General features: G+C 41.0%; 2 protein-coding genes across 2 annotated transcripts; both read left to right on the top strand.

The window, feature by feature from the left end:
• The first annotated feature begins 255 nt into the window (after positions 1-255).
• LOC139581275 (solute carrier family 25 member 43-like) lies at positions 256-10,138 on the top strand. The gene is made up of 5 exons (XM_071410851.1): positions 256-722; positions 5,897-6,138; positions 6,510-6,682; positions 8,210-8,344; positions 8,790-10,138. Exons 1-5 carry the CDS (start codon positions 451-453, stop codon positions 8,991-8,993), a joined length of 1,026 nt encoding a protein of 341 aa, XP_071266952.1. The 5' UTR covers positions 256-450; the 3' UTR covers positions 8,994-10,138.
• Positions 10,139-10,755: 617 nt separating this feature from the next.
• LOC139581274 (ADP/ATP translocase 2-like) lies at positions 10,756-13,971 on the top strand. The gene is made up of 4 exons (XM_071410850.1): positions 10,756-11,438; positions 12,617-13,100; positions 13,221-13,361; positions 13,499-13,971. The coding sequence occupies exons 1-4, from the start codon at positions 11,328-11,330 to the stop codon at positions 13,654-13,656; spliced, it is 894 nt and encodes a 297-aa protein (XP_071266951.1). The 5' UTR covers positions 10,756-11,327; the 3' UTR covers positions 13,657-13,971.
• The last annotated feature ends 2,641 nt before the right edge of the window (positions 13,972-16,612 follow it).

The following is a 16,612-nucleotide window of genomic DNA, read 5'->3' as shown; positions in this document are numbered from 1 at the left end:
ATAGCCACCAGAGGACACACTTTTTCCTGGAAGAGAACCTTGATGTCCCCACGCCTGCCCAGTGCATTCAGTATCGGCCATGTCTGGTTGCTAGACAGAATAAAGCTTTTGTCAAATGTGATGTAAAAAGTATGTTTGTTTTTTGCATTTTAGCTAATCCTACACCTTTAACTAATCGTAACTTAATTATCCTAACCTGCTGCGTAAACTCTCATTAACCTGATATGAAAAGTCAAATTTGACAAAAGCTTTATCCCTTCTAGACAAAACCCTCAGTACACCCTCCCCTCAGACCAACGTGACAGGAATCAGAATTGCGGATGACGGTGCCACTGGGTTTTGTTTTCAGTTGGCCTTAGATAAACAAGCGGTGCTGCTGGTCCTACAGACAATCTACCGATGAGGTAGTAGAATCGGCTAGGGAAGTCGGTTACATACAGAGCTAGAGTAATGGCAACAGTTAAACCAGATGACAGACTGACAAGTTCTCAGGGCTTTATGTGCGTTGGTTTTGCGGGAGTTTTCAGTAAAACTGTCACGTCGCCTCTGGAGTTGGTGAAAATCAAGAGTCAAGTAGGCACATTTCACTGTAAAAAAGGCTTTCTGCACAGCTTTCTTGTCGTTTACCAGAATGAAGGCCTACGAGGATTTTGGAAGGGAAACCTCGTCTCCTGTCTCCGCCTGTTTCCTTACAGCGCCGTCCATTTGGCAACATACAAACAGTGAGTGAATAAGCAATTTGTGTTGTTTGAGTTATGATACGTTTATTTTAGACAACTATCTATAACGTTAGAGCAGGTGTTGGCAATTCCAGTCCTCAGGGGCCTGTGTCAGTTTTTCCCCAGCCAACACACCTGACTCAAACAATCAGTATCTTCAGTTTTAGAATTTGATTATTCAGCTGTGTTTGCTCGGGGTGGAGAAAATGTGTGACAAATTAGGCCCCGAGGACTAGAGTTGCCCACCCCTGCGTTAGAACTAGTTGTATCAGAGCTGAGACACACGCATTTGACCCTCTTATTGAAAAGTACAGCTTTTATTAGTCCAGTGTGTAGTCAGCGCTTTAACTTTCAACTGTGCTCCAAATCGTTTTGAAATCCGAGCGCCTGCAATTTAAAATCACGAGTGGAATTTAAAATCACGAGTGGAAGCTCAATGTCCTGTCTTGCCGCGGCACATTGAAGCATATGATTGGTCTAGTTATGTAAAGGATAAAGGGGATTGGATTCGCGTTTTAAAGAAACGCCCCTCAATGTAATGTTCGGTAGCGTTGTTTTATCTACAATGTTGTCAGCAAAATTAGGTTGCTATTACTCCCGTCCCTATTGCAGAATGCAGCCTTTTGACATCATGTTCTAAAGTCGATTTAATCCACTCTTGCATTAGTCCCCTCGTTTGGTGATTGGCATTTAGGCTGTGACAACGAAAAAGCAGACAGACCTACAGTGTGTTTTAGCAGGGAAGTTTGGTTGGGTGACCTGATTTGTAACTATGAAAATAATTTTGTTAGATTGTAAACCTAAATGTGTACATTTGATTCTAGAGGGGGTACAATAAATAAAACAAATTGGGTAGAGTGTAGTGGCAGATTTATGTAATATTTTCTTAACTATATTTTATTAGCTATTTACTTTATTTAGTCTGATAAGTGAAACAATTCTCATTCTTAACAAAGGGATAAAATATGGGGTAATTACTGTGCTTGTTAGCAAGAACATGGCTCTTATTCCCCACACTAAATTTATTATTCCACTTTATTCCACTTCTTCCCTATTTTTGCCAGCATAACCACATATTTGAAATCTGATATCCCTACTTGTTTCTTTGAAAATTATGAGGATATCGCTTCAAAAATGCATTAATGGACAGTTTTGACTAAATCATACAAAGGGCATTGGATATTAAATGCTATAGGAATGAAATATAATTTGACATTTTAGTATTGTGCAAAGCAGAGATGTTAGGGGGACTCACAACTCAAACGCATCATATTTTGTCTATGTAGAGTAAAATGATGGCAAATATCTTCAACTACTATAGTAGGCATTAACCACCTGAATATTGATATTCATTAGATTCTTCTTGAAGGTTGGGTGATCTTGAGAAATTGTTATAACAAGAACATTTTCAAACACCCAGCACTTGGGAAACATAGATCAGGGAAGGCCAACCCTCCTGGGGAGCCAGCAGGATTTTCTTCCAGAACTATTTTAAAAAGGGAGTTAACCCAAATTACAAAATGTTTGTGTCCTTACCTCGAAAACAGTCTATGGACAAGACGACTGCAATCTATAATTTGGTTACCATCTGCCATCAACCATTAATATTTCCTGTGCAGAGACTTGGTGTAGTGGTAACACTCCCCTGGCACGTGTCTCATACAGCTTTCCACCTGAGAACAGAGATCAATCCCTGCTTCCAACCTTCCCACGGTTTCTAGCATTTGCCAATCTCATTTCATTACTGTATGTATAAAGTGTCAAACCACAAAAAATATTAGCATACTTTACATTTCATTCCTCAAATCTTGATGTAACAAAGCGGTCTACTTTGAGTGTTCATTTAATGTTCAAAGCATCATGATACACCTACTTTTCCACCCTGGTTATGGGCCTAAGCCATGTCAAAATACATAGAATTGCAGGAAATTAGCTTCAAAACAGAAGAAAAAAAGTATACTTTTTTTTTTTTTTACAGTATACTGAACAAAAATATAAATGCAACATGTGAAGTGTTGGTTTCATGAGCAACATTTTCTATACTCACAAAAAGCTTATTTTTCTCATGTTGTGCACAAATGAGTTTACAACCCTGTTAGTGAGCATTTCTCTCTTGCCAAGATAATCCATCTGCCTGACAGGTGTGGCAAATCAAGAAGCTGATTAAACAGCATGATCATAAAAGGCCACTCTAAAATGTGCAGTTTTGTCACACAACACAATGCCACATGTGTCAAGGTTTGTGCAATTGGCATGCTGAATGCAGGAATGTCCCCTAGAGCTCTTACCAGAGAATTGAATGTTCATTTCTCTACCATAAGCTGCCTCCAATGTCATTTTAAAGAATTTATCAGCTGAAAATGTCCCAGTTCTTCCATGGCCTGCATACTCACCAGACATGTCACCCATTGAGCATGTTTGGGATGCTCTGGATCGACGTGTACGAAAGCATATTCCAGTTCCCCTCCAATATCCAGCAATTTCGCACAACCATTGTGGGACAGCCTTCCACAGGCCAGAATCAACAGCCTGATCATCTCTATTCAAAAGAGATGTGTCGAATTGATTGAGACAAATGGTGGTCACACCAGATACTGACTGGTTTTCTGATCCACGCCCCTACCTTTAATAAAAAATAAAATAAAACTTTTTTTATTTTTTTATTTTTTTTAAATCTGTGACCATGTGAAATCCTTATATGAACTGTAACTGAAATCAGTGTAATTACCATGCTAGCTAGCTAACATTAATCAACCAGGCTGATAAGGGCTTGTTTGGGACAAAGAAAGAACGAGCGCGTCTTTTTACTGGGTTTACATACAGTACCAGTCAAAAGTTTGGACACACCTACTCATTTCATTTTTTTTAAATTTTTTTTTTACTATATTCTACATTGTAGAATAACACAGAAGACCACTAAACTATGAAATAACACATGGAATCATGTAGTAACTAAAGTGTTAAACAAATCAAAATATATTTGAGATTCTTCAAAGTAGCCACACTCTGCCTTAATGACAGCTTTGCACACTCTTGGCATTCTCTCAACTAGCTTCATGAGGTAGTCACAGACATCTCAACATCAACTGTTCAGAGGAGACTGTGTGAATCAGGACTTCATGGTCTGATTCACCACTACTAAGGGACACATAAGAAGAGACTTGCTTGGGCCAAGAAACATGAGCAATGGACATTAGACTGGTGGAAATCTGTCCTTTGGTCTGATGAGTACAAATTTGAGATTTGATTCCAACCGCCATGTTTTTGAGACGCAGAGTAGGTGAACGGATGATCTCTGCATGTGTGGTTCCCACCGTGAAGCATGGAGGAGGTGTGATGGTGTTACCAGCAAAGCACCGCCACACCGTCAGTGATTTATTTAGAATTCAAGGCACACTTAACCAGCATGGCTACCACAGCATTCTGCAGCGATACGCCATCCCATCTGGTAAGTGCTTAGTGGGACTATCATTTGTTTTCCAACAGGACAATGACCCTAAACACACCTCCAGGCTGTGTAAGGGCTATTTGACCAAGAAGGAGAGTGATGGAATGATGCGTCAGATGTCCTGGACTCCACAGTCCCTCGACCTCAACCCAATTGAGATGGTTTGGGTTGAGTTGGACCATAGAGTGAAGGAAAAGCAGCCAACAAGTACTCAGCATATGTGGGAACTCCTTCAAAACTGTTGGAAAAGCATTCCAGGTGAAGCTGGTTGAGAGTGCCAAGAGTGTGCAAAGCTGTCAAGGCAAAGGGTGGCTATTTTGAAGAATATTAAATATATTTTGATATGTTTAACACTTTTTGGGGTTAGTACATGATTCCATATGTGTTATTTCATAGTTTTGATGTCTTCATTATTCTACAATGTAGAAAATAGTAAAAATAAAAACCCTTGAATGAGTAGGTGTGTCAACTTTAGGCTGGTACTGTATTTGCAAAGACCGATAGATTATATGATTATTTAGCTAGACGTAGTTTGAAATGAACACATCTGCGGAACCGGTATTATTGTTGATCCACCGTGGAGCATTATAATTATTAAATCCAACTCACTTCAGGTGTTTTTAGATTCCTTCTATTCTTGACCAATCAGATGGTTCTGAAAACTCAGCCAACTATGGTGTCACTTCAGAGAAAAACACGCTGGTTTTAGTTGTGTAATCCCACTTGACCATTTCACTTGACATACCCAAATCTAACTGCCTGTAGCTCAGGACCTAAAGCAAGGCTATGCATATTCTTGATTCCACTTGAAAGGAAACACTTTGAAGTTTGTGGAAATGTGAAATTAATGTAGGAGAATATAACACATTAGAACTGGTAAAAGATAATACAAAGTAAAACCAAGAGATGCAAGGGAAGCCATAATGTATTATTCCAGCCCAGGCCGCAACTTAGATTTTGGACACTAAATGGCAGCAGTGTGTGCAAGGTTTTAGACTGATCCAATGAACCATTGCATGTCTGTTCAAAATTTTGTATCAAGACTGCCCAAATGTGCCTAATTTTGGTTTATTAATAACTTCAAGTTCCTAACTGTGTACTCTCCTCAAACAATAGCATGGTATTCGTTCACTGTAATAGCTACTGTAAATTGGACAGTGCAGTTAGATTATCAAAAATTTAAGCTTTCTGCCCATATCAGATATGTCTATGTTCCGGGAAATTTTCTTGTTACTTACAACCTCATGCTAATCGCTTTAGCTTACGTTAGCTCAACCGTCCCGATCCTGTAGAGGTTCAGTAAATCAGGTGTTAACAAAAGGTACATATGACTTGGCACAAGGGGGAGCTCAGAAATAGTTTTTACCTTTTTAAGTGTGTATATTACTGTATTTATACTTGGAATATCGCTTTTCAATAGCAAATGTTCACAAATCGCTGGAGAATGTCTTTAATATTCTGTGTTATGGTTGATTCTCAATGGAGAACGTGATATTTGCATAGTATGTTTACTCTCTATTAAAGCTGTTCTTGAAATAGATGCTCTGTTATGTAACACAGTTACTTATTTCTATAATTTCTGGAAGTATCGTATTGAAAAACATGAAGCCATAATCATACATATACTCACTGGCTATACCTGCCTCACATGCATTGATGAAAGTAAATACATTTTCAAGATAAAAATTATTTAGAACAAGCGTTGACCTCTGTTTTTTGGGCTTTCCAGTATCGTCCACCTCCACATGGATGAATTGGGCTACATCTCTCAGTGGAGGGCCATTTTGGCTGGTGGGCTAGCTGGTGTAAGTGCTGCACTGGCCACGTACCCTTTGGAGGTGGCAGAGACTCGCCTCATAGCTCAGAACTGCAGAGAGCCCACATACAGGGGGGTGGTCCACACGCTCTCCAAGATATACCAGACCGAAGGCCTTCGAACACTCTACAGTGGCTTCTCTCTCACAGTCCTAGGTACACACGTCTGTATACTACAGAAATGTGGAGAAAGATGTTCCTAAAAAAGCCACACAATGATTCAGTGTAACTCAATGTTTCCCAAAATCGGTCCTGGGGACCTTAAGGAGTGTACGTTTTTGTTTTTTGTCCTAGTACTACAGAACTGATTCAACTCATCAAGCTTTTTAGTTTGGGAAACGCTGGTATAACTATATAAAGTGTCCATAGTCTGCTTACTTGTGAAACACCCTTTGCCCCTCTTACAACCTCTTGAGTTTTTAAATTTGGAACAACCAAACAAAGAATATTTATTTCAAGAGTTTATTTAGGTTGTTCTATGGGGCAGTGTTGGCATGGCTAGTAACTGTGGATCTATTCTTCCACAGGTGCGTTTCCCTTCTCCATTGGTTGCTATGCAGTCTACGTCAACTTGGATAAGCTGTGGCGGGAGCCCCAATTCCGTTTCACTCCACTACAGAACTTCATAAATGGCTGCTTAGCGGCAGGAATAGCTCAAACCTTCTCCTACCCCTTTGAAACTGTGAAAAGGAAAATGCAGGTAAGGGCCATTTTATGAGATGTAACCAGATTGGTAATACCACATCTGTCCATAAGGTGGCGGATTTGTACACATTTGTACTGGTACCTATGACCGGTACACACTGGTAGTAAAACACTTGTCCTTTATACAATAGCCCTTGAGTGCATCTGTTTTTTTTTACTTTATAAACAAAATGCAACATAGAAGCTTAGAAATGATCCCACAAATATAATTACACTTTCAAAGTTCCTAAAATAAGATTAGGAAGACAGTTTCTTTGTACACTTTATTAACAAACAATAACTTACAATAGTTATTAAAATGTAAGTTACCATAGTTTGAGCCCAAGTATAAGTTAAAGTCTCTCCTCACGTGGCCTTCTCTCTATGTATAAGAGGGTTCAGTAGGACTTTTATGAAGGACAGAATACTACATCCGTTTTCATCAACGTGTTAGGGACCTCAAGGTGCTACGGCAGCTGAGAATGTGAACACTGTTCAGGGTCTGCCTGCAATATAGATAAGTTTTCTAAATATAGCTGGCAGCTATCACACAGTGGACAAGCACACTCCTAATTGAGAAGCCAATAAAACAAACTGAACCTCTCTTTAATCCCCTCTGCCTAGTTTCAGTTATACAGAACCAACACAACTACATGCATTCAAATGAATCTAAGGCTGCAGCCACAAATCATTTCTAGTCACATGTTGCATAGAGGTCTATCTGATGATTAGGACAAAACAAGAAGTGTTAAGTAGATACAGATGACACAACCCATAAGCGAGAATGTTTTTAAAGGAGCTTGCTTGAGGCATGGATGCAGTTATTGTTTCACTCAGCAGCCAGTATAGCATTTCCTTAACAAACTCCGACTTTGAAATCTGTAAAGGCCCTGGGACTGTGTTGTCTTTGGGGAAGGTTCTTCCCTTGGATTGAAGTGCTTTCTAAAATGAGAATGCATCCAGTGCTGAGACAGTGGTTTAATGCTTGATAAAGCGAGAGAACATACGGACATCCGGTGAGAATACTGCCTGAGACCACACCCACATTTGCTCAGTTCATTTGCTTATATCAAAATATTGAGTCATGCGACATCCAAGTTACAAATGTCCCTTAGCACAGATCCCTGGTCAGTTTGCGCAATTAGCAAACATTTGAGGAATTTCCATTGATGGAATAATTCCATTCATTCCATAGTCTCTTACTACTTGGATCACACACACACTTTTATGAAGGTCAGTGCTATCCAGGATCCTTGGGACATCTCTACCATAAACCTTACCATTTTCAATGTCAACTTCAATTGAAGTTGACATTTAAAATGGTTAAGGTAAAGGGGTAGGGATGTCCCAAAGAATTTGGATAGCACTGACCCTTTAATGAGTTAGTCCTAAATATCTGTCATTTATTGATCCTAAATGTATTTATATTGGTGCTCTCCGGGGTCACTTTCCTAGTAACTGGTCTAACTGTAAAACGCTCACATTACATAATGAAGTGTCATAACTCCTCTAATCAGGAATTTTTGTCCTCGTTTATCGCCAGGCCCAGAATCCTCGGCTCCCGCATTACGGTGGGGCCGATGTCCACTTCACTGGAATGCTGGACTGCTTCAGGCAGGTGATCAGAAACAAGGGCATCCTGACACTGTGGAGTGGCATCACAGCCAACATGGTCAAGGTATGACAACCTAAGTCATGTTCCCGTTATTTATTTTTCCATTAGCCTATTATCGTACTGATTTATTGTGCTCTAACCCCCACCCCTCTACTAGTCCTCCTCTGTCCTGTCTGCTGTAGAGCTGGTAATATACAGCCAACACACCTATATTAAACCGAGGGAGAGATGCTTTGTGATTAATTCACAAAAGGGATATTACAAGTTGGCTGCCGTGGGTCCGCTCATTTTTCATCTCCAAATGGCTTTTCACGATGGCAGTGAAGTTGTTTGGTTTACTGGTGTAAAATCTCCTCTCATGAACAGTCTAACAATTCAATTGTGGACAAGATAATTATAACCAGGCCCTACTACCAGGGCAGTTTCTAACCTACCTCTTCACATTTTATACAGAGGCACTTCAAAAGCTATTGAGCCCACTGACATCTTCTCTGTTTTTCCTCCTTAGATTGTCCCTTACTTTGGCCTTCTCTTCAGCTGCTTTGAGATGTGCAAGCAGGTCTGTCTGTACCGCAACGGGTACATTGTGTCTCCATTGAGCTATAAGTTGGCACCAGGGGTGGACCAGAGCATGGGCCCCACTGAGGTAGAAGAGGTGAAACGGTACCTGAAGAATAAGAGTTTTCAGTCACAGCAAGGAAGTCGCTGGTAAAACTGGTGGAACAAAAACGTCTGGATTTCTGAAGGGGATGATGATCATTAGTATAGGAAAGTGTCTGAATGATGATGGAAAGGAGTCAGGAATATTTGTTGGAATGCTTCAATGCTTTGAAGATGACAATTTGGTTGATGTCAGGTCTTTTACAGCTTTGTGTTTGTGTATTAGCAACCATTTCAGAATCAGAGGTAGATCCATTGATATTTGAAAGTTGCAATGCAATCATAGGAATTGCACTTCTATACTTAATACATGGGAAAAACTTAAACTGTTTGTTCGTCAATTCCTCATTCCGACTTAAAGTTTTTTTAAATTATAGTTTTTTGACAGTTCTGTGTTTACTACAGTTTATTCATGCTTATGGGCTGCAGGTAGCCTAGAGGCTAAGAGCTTTGGGACAGTAAGCGAAAGGTTGCTGTTTTGAATCCCTGAGGTGCCGATGTGCCATTGAGCAAGGCACTTAACCCTAATTGCTCCTGTAAGTCGCTCTTGATAACAGCGTCTGCTAAATTACCATTTTTAAATGTTACGGCAATGACCTGGTTCTAACAATGGTCTTGACCTTACGTAATGGCCATGAAGAGGAACACAAAGCACAAACCTGTTTATAAAATGGAATTATCTTACAATGCAAATGAATGCTTTTTTTCATTATATTTGTAATGTAGTAATGACTATTTTAACGGACTTGGGTATGTCATTTATGTGCCTTAAGGTTTCCTTTATTGATTATAGGGCTTATTTTGACGACTGTTTTAATTATGATTGGTAGTTATGTAATTATTCACACAAGTATCTGAGTCGAAGCCATTAATCAGTTGCTAATTTTCATAGCACATACTGTATCAGTGTGTGTTGTGAACCTAGCAATAAGATTGTAACTGAAGCACTTCAGTGTCACTGAGAATTAAAGGGGAACGGAAACACTAGGCTTTAGAATGCCAGTTCACTGTAACTAACTCCTAAAGTGTTTCCATTCCCCTTTTAAGATTACGTGTATACGGTATGTAATACATTTGATGGATGTAACTATGCAAATGTATAATGAATTGTTTTAGATTGAGATGATTCAGAATCATTGAAGTAAATTTCACTTGAACAGTCATTGTAATGCACAAATAAATTCCTTTGCTAAGCAAGGTGGTGTGGCTCTCTTGAACATGGATTGACAATGTATGGATGACAACACAAATTCCATTTGTACTTATACAAAGGAAATGAATGGAGCAATCTCTCCCTCAGTATCATATTTGGCAGAACACTACATTCAGAAGAATGTATCTGATGGAAATGTTGAATACAGATTACAGAATGGGTGTACACATGTGGTTCTCTCCTTCATGATTTCTATCTCAAAGGCTCTAAGAGGTGCACCCTACAGAGAATACCCTAGTCGGGTGACTAACCTGATCAGCTACTGTTCCCCCAGTGTGAGCTGACCCCACCACCTTATTACAGTAGGCCTGTAGACGGCAGCATTTCATTTTCCCAAAAGATGTAATGGATATTTGAGGAGCAAATGCATTTTTTTTTTGTCCCAAGAAAGTTTGATCACAGGACTGACTATCATTGTCACTTTGTAGGACTGTAAGATAAGTTGTGTCAATGTCATAATATAACATATCAGATCTGCTTGACCATGGCATTTTATATAAAAGGAATTTTGAGAAACTGCAGAGTCAAGGACATTTTAACCTGGTAGTGAATGGGATGACCTTTTCCCCCTGTATCTAAGTGTCCTCTGGCTTTCACAGCTGATGATTAACACATAGTAGACAGGAGTTTCAGCTGCTCCAAGCTGCCATGCTTTTCACATGACCTTGGGTCCAGAACTCAAACTAAAGTTGGTAAGGCATAAGCAAGGTTTGATGAGTGTTATTCACTCTCCATCAACCATGTAGGCGTACTGCACCTACAACCTATTGAATGACATGAAAGCAAAAAGTACTATTTTAAACTTTGGATAACTTTTATCATGTGTATTATTATAGGCCAACCTTTCATGTATGATATTCATTAAATGCTTATTTTGAAATAGTTTTGAGCAGAGGCCAACAACGCAGTTTAATTCAAATTCACGAAGACGGGATAAATCTCTCATCTTTCAGGCGAGGGGACAATCATTAAAATAGGTTTCCGCCTACTAAATCCACTAGCGCACCAATGGCATGCCGCCTTCCAGCTCCCGTTTTGTCTCGCGAACACAGTGGTATTAAATCCTCTCTCAACTAAATGGATCGGCCATTTCGACTGAGCCGGTATACCCCAGCAGTCCTTTCGTTGAACGGGAAGGTTTCCTTGTAACAACGTCCTCGATAACAACCGAAAATGAATGAGACCGTCATCTCGTTCGGCAAGGACTTCTTGGCTGGTGGTATTTCCGCTGCCATCTCCAAAACAGCTGTAGCCCCTATTGAAAGAATCAAGCTGCTTCTTCAGGTAAGTTTGACTGGCTTTTCAGAAATGTAATGTACTGATGTTAGCCCTTGACTCTGTAGTTTCTGTCAAGATCACTATCTCCTTTGAAATAAAATGCAATGCTCTTTTAAATCAAATGGCATGGTCAAACAGATGTATCAATTGTCAGTTATAATAATATATCTAACGTTAATGTTATTAGTGACATGGACAGTAAGTTAACTAGTTAGCGAGCTCCTAACGTTAACTTGGCTAATGACATTGGTGCGTTGCGAAGATGCGAGTGACCCTTCCATTTTGGTCCCTCTTCGCGTGCGGTGAGATCACTTGAGACTGTCAGTTCAGTAGTAGACCGGTGTCTTGGTATTTGGCTTAACTAGCTTGAAGCTTGCTTGTTGCCAAGGACTATTTCGCAACCACGCAAGTTAAGTTGACTTGTAAAAGACACCGTGTTCGTCTTATGATCATTGTCATCCCTACTACTCACATTTGTGTCCTTGCCCATTGCCATCAAATATGGCGCAGCTGGTAGTTACTAGGCCCTAGAAATTGCCAAGGTCGCAACAAACGGAGGCTTCATCCTGTGTGAACTGAGGCCTAGCGAGCACCAAACTCGTGCGGAGGCGGGTTCTTCTGCATTGTGAATGTTGAAAGGCGAGATGTGATTGGTGCTGACTAGTTTCTTGATTTTAGCTACTACTATCCATGTACCGGTATCCACAATGTTGCCCTAGGGAATTTGATTGGCGCTTGCCCTAAGGGTGGCAGGTAGCCAAGCTGTCAGTGTTGAACCAGTAATCGGAAAGTCGCTTCTTCTAAAACCCGAGCCCACAAGGTGAAAGATCTGGTGTGCCCTTGAGCAATGCACTTAAACCTCATTTGCTCCAGGGGTGACCCTGTGAACACATTTAGCTGCGGCTCTGGTGTGTGACAAAACATTTTGTTTGCCCATGTTTCATTACCATGAGAAGCATCATCAGGGGTGTTGGCTACTTGTCTTTGTTTATTTAGTTGGTAGTTGTCAACTTTGCTAAGAACATTGTGCAATGATTGAAGGGTACACAACATGTTGAACTCCCCATATAGCTAAGTCTTTTTGACATATTTGTCATTAAACAGTTTCCTTTTCTCTTCAAATATTTGATATTTTGTAAATGTATAAGCAGGAGGGGGATTTTGATTTGTCTATTTGATTACAGGTGCAACATGCTAGCAAACAGATAACCGTTGACATGCAGTACAAGGGCATCATGGATTGCGTCGTCCGTATCCCCAAGGAGCAGGGCTTCCTGTCATTCTGGAGAGGCAACTTGGCCAACGTCATCAGATACTTCCCCACCCAGGCCCTCAACTTTGCATTCAAGGACAAATACAAGCAAATCTTCCTGGATGGCGTGGACAAGAAACAGTTCTGGAGATACTTCGCTGGTAACCTGGCCTCTGGCGGTGCTGCTGGAGCCACCTCCCTGTGTTTTGTGTACCCCCTCGACTTCGCCAGAACCCGACTGGCTGCTGATGTCGGTAAGGCCGGTGCTGGGCGTGAGTTCAATGGCCTGGGTGACTGCTTGAAGAAGATCTACAAGGCTGATGGTCTGAAGGGCCTGTACCAGGGCTTCTCCGTGTCTGTCCAGGGCATCATCATCTACAGAGCTTCTTACTTCGGCGTCTATGACACAGCCAAGGGTGAGTCCATGGGCTGCTCTGAGCACAGGCCTCAATCATCATATTTGAGTAGAGGATCTGCAATTGTCTGTTTCAAAGAATGTTAGAGCCTACTTTAATCCTCTTGTTTTTTCTCTGTAGGCATGCTGCCAGATCCAAAGAACGCAAGCATCCTTGTCAGCTGGGCCATCGCGCAGTCTGTGACTGCAGTCGCCGGTCTTACATCCTACCCCTTTGATACCGTCCGTCGTCGCATGATGATGCAGTCTGGGCGCAAAGGAGGTAATTGTAAACTTTTGAGCACTTGTCAGTTTTGTTATGTTGTGTATTCAGTCACGCTATCCACAACATTGGGCTACATCTTGTGCGTACCATTCAGCCAAGGCAGAGGTAAGACCTATTTTCCATGTGTTTTGCAGGTGACATCATGTACACTGGCACCATTGACTGCTGGAAGAAGATCGCGAGGGATGAGGGTGGCAAGGCCTTCTTCAAAGGAGCCTGGTCCAACGTTCTCCGAGGCATGGGTGGTGCCTTCGTGCTAGTTTTGTACGATGAGTTGAAGAAGGTCCTCTAAACTGTTTTCATGTCCACCATAAATGTTGTGAGATGTTTAAACTGTAACATATCTTGTACAGTTGGAAGGACGGTCAAATTCCACCTTGTTTATAGGGACCAACTAGTATGTCGGTGCTAGTTGTACTGGGAAAATTGGTTCTGCACTTTTTAATTGGCCCAATGTTTGTTTTGTTTGCCCCCTCACCAGAATGTCATTCCCATAAAACAAAGGTAACTATGCCAGATCTTTAGATATCAACCTGTTTCATCCAGATGGTCTGTTTTTTTTGTCAATACTGTAACAATAAAGGCAACCTACTGAATGAACCTACAATTAGCTTTTTACTTTGTGTCTGGAAGTAGCAACCCTGAATGGTGTGTAGTGATTCTCCTGGCTTCCCTTCAATGTGGTTTCTCTTGAGAGCCAGCTTGTCTTATTCCTGGAGGTGTAACCTTAATCTCTGGGTTGTCCTCGCCGGTTGTTGTTGGACTCCTGCCAAAGTCAGCTGACAAACTTGGACTGGCTTGGTGTAATCTATACAAACCGGTGATAAGGTTCCAAACACTGGCGACATGAAAGAAAATGTAGCAGAGGGAGTTATGACAAGTCAGTGGCTTAAGTTTTTACCTAATCAAAATGTGTCTAAACGCAATTGACTCATTTGTAAACTAAGTGGCATCCGGTGCTGAGGAATCCAGGATTACCTGGTGAAGTGGATTACTTCAGGCTTCTTAACATACTTTATCTCCCATCAACCCTCTTCTGCCTCGGAACTGGTGAGATGCTGGACCATAACGTGTGGCCAATTGTGTAGATTAACCAAAATAACAACCCTGCTCAAAGTTGTCCATTTTATTGTTGAACCTGTGAGTTTTGGTGCCAATCCACATTGCAGAGAAAGTGTTAATTCACTGGATCATACTGCAAACTCCCTTTTCCCTTCAGACAAGATGGCAGGGTAACTTGTAATGGTGGCAAACCTGAATGGAATAAAGCACTACTAAGAAATAAAATCAGTGGGTGCTGACATGTTTGAAGTCTTGAGACGTGGCTGAGATTCTTCCAGATATGTGATAGGAGCAGGTGTAAAGACCAATTGGTGCCTATCCAAACTTGTGTCATCAAGAAGAGTACAGATGCTTCTTTCCCTTTTCATATCAACTACACTGCTGGCTGCAATATATTAGGTCATAATCCCTGTCCTTGGGATACCTTCACTAGCGTAGAGGAGACAGTCAACTACTGAAGTAGGCCTGTCACGAACTCTATAGGTGTATTGTGTCTAGGATGCTCTTCAATGGCAGACACCCTTAATTTAGCTCACGATGCCTCAGATTACATGTGATTTACCCAGCAGGGTATGAAGTATCTGTAATCTTCCTAACTCCTGCGTGGGACTTTTAGGAAGTAATCCTTTGCATCAGGGTCTTTGCTATTTGGGATCCTTGGGACATCCCTAGCCAGTTGACGTTTAAAATGGTTAGGTTAGGGCACGTGTCAAACTCATTCCATGGAGGGCCAAGTGTCTGCGGGTTTTCACTCCTCCCTTGTAATTAATGAAGTAAGGAAATCCCCTCACCTGGTTGCCGGTCTTAATTGAAAGGGAAAAAATAAAACTGGCAGACTCTAGGCCCGCTATGGAATGAGTTTGACACCCCTGGGTTAGAATAGGGACACCCCAAGGATTACAGATCGCACTAACCATTGCGTCAATGTCACGGCAGAAATGGTCTGGACTGGTGATCTACCTACAACTTTGGCTGGTAACTTTGTAATGTTTCAGCATGTCCTTTCCACCTCTGCGTCATTACAACTGAATTAGGAGGCATTAGTGAGTCACTTAGTAGTAGGGCTCAGTGGCATTCAGGCAGATTTATGCTGTATCCACGTGAGTCATTAAGCTGACATCCATTTGAGGTCATAGGAGAGAGCTCAGACTAGCACCATTTCAGTGCCACACCTTTGGACTGATTTGTAAAAAATAAATAAAAAAATAATTGTCTATATATCCCAACTTGAAAGATGTCATTAAAATAAAAAGGGACAACGGCCAATATTACAATTACTCACAATATTAGTCTGTTTTCAGGTTTGGGGTGTGATTATTATTTACTGATCACATTTTTCAAAAGGTGAAACTGGTTTGATCTGCCCTTAACTGGTGTAAAACCAATGTCAAAGAACATATCGTGCAGATGGATTACATGGTTTTAGCAGATTACTCATCACCACTGGGGGCATGCGCCGGAATCCATTCCTGACTGCGCTGCTGTTGCATAATCCTGTCCTTGCCTGGTGAATGACGTAATAGGCTACACACCCTAAATCCAGCCGCGTCTCTGTTTAGTCAGTGATATGAAAGTAATGTGATTATTGGACGGCAACATTGAGTTCAAACAGGGCCGGTTTCCCGATAGTGAAGAAATGTAGGTTTACCAGTGGTTTAATGATGCATCTTTCCCAAAACACCACGCAGAGAGAACGGTCGCTAACTGCATAGTTGGAACATGTGTCGATACTGACAGGATCAAAAGAAAGGGGACGCTGCTCTCGGATCAGCTTTCTCCATTCAACATTTGCCTTAACGTTAGAATTATTTCACAATACTGACGACGGATCAGCTCCTAGAGAGATATTACCGCCTACGGTTGCACATTTTAAAGTGGATTATTATAACGTTTACCAATTGATGTGCCAAATCCAATGAAAATATAATGCGTACCCAATGATGTGCCAAATTGGTGATTTAGTTCATTTTCATTGGTTAGTAAGCATTATAATGAACCGCTTCAATATTTGCAAGCTAGGTGGTAATATCTCTCTAGGAGCTGATCCGTCGTCAGTTGCTCATTTAGGCTACACTTATTTCATATTATAATTATATTCCATATTTGAAATGGTATTTGGGATCTGTATTTATTTTTATACACTTGTTTAACCATCACCAGTGTGATTTGTGGTTCACCTGCCAGTC

This window comes from Salvelinus alpinus, chromosome 7, assembly GCF_045679555.1.
Source record: "Salvelinus alpinus chromosome 7, SLU_Salpinus.1, whole genome shotgun sequence".
Classification (NCBI taxonomy): Eukaryota; Metazoa; Chordata; class Actinopteri; order Salmoniformes; family Salmonidae; genus Salvelinus; species Salvelinus alpinus.
This window is presented reverse-complemented; position numbering and strand designations above follow the sequence as displayed.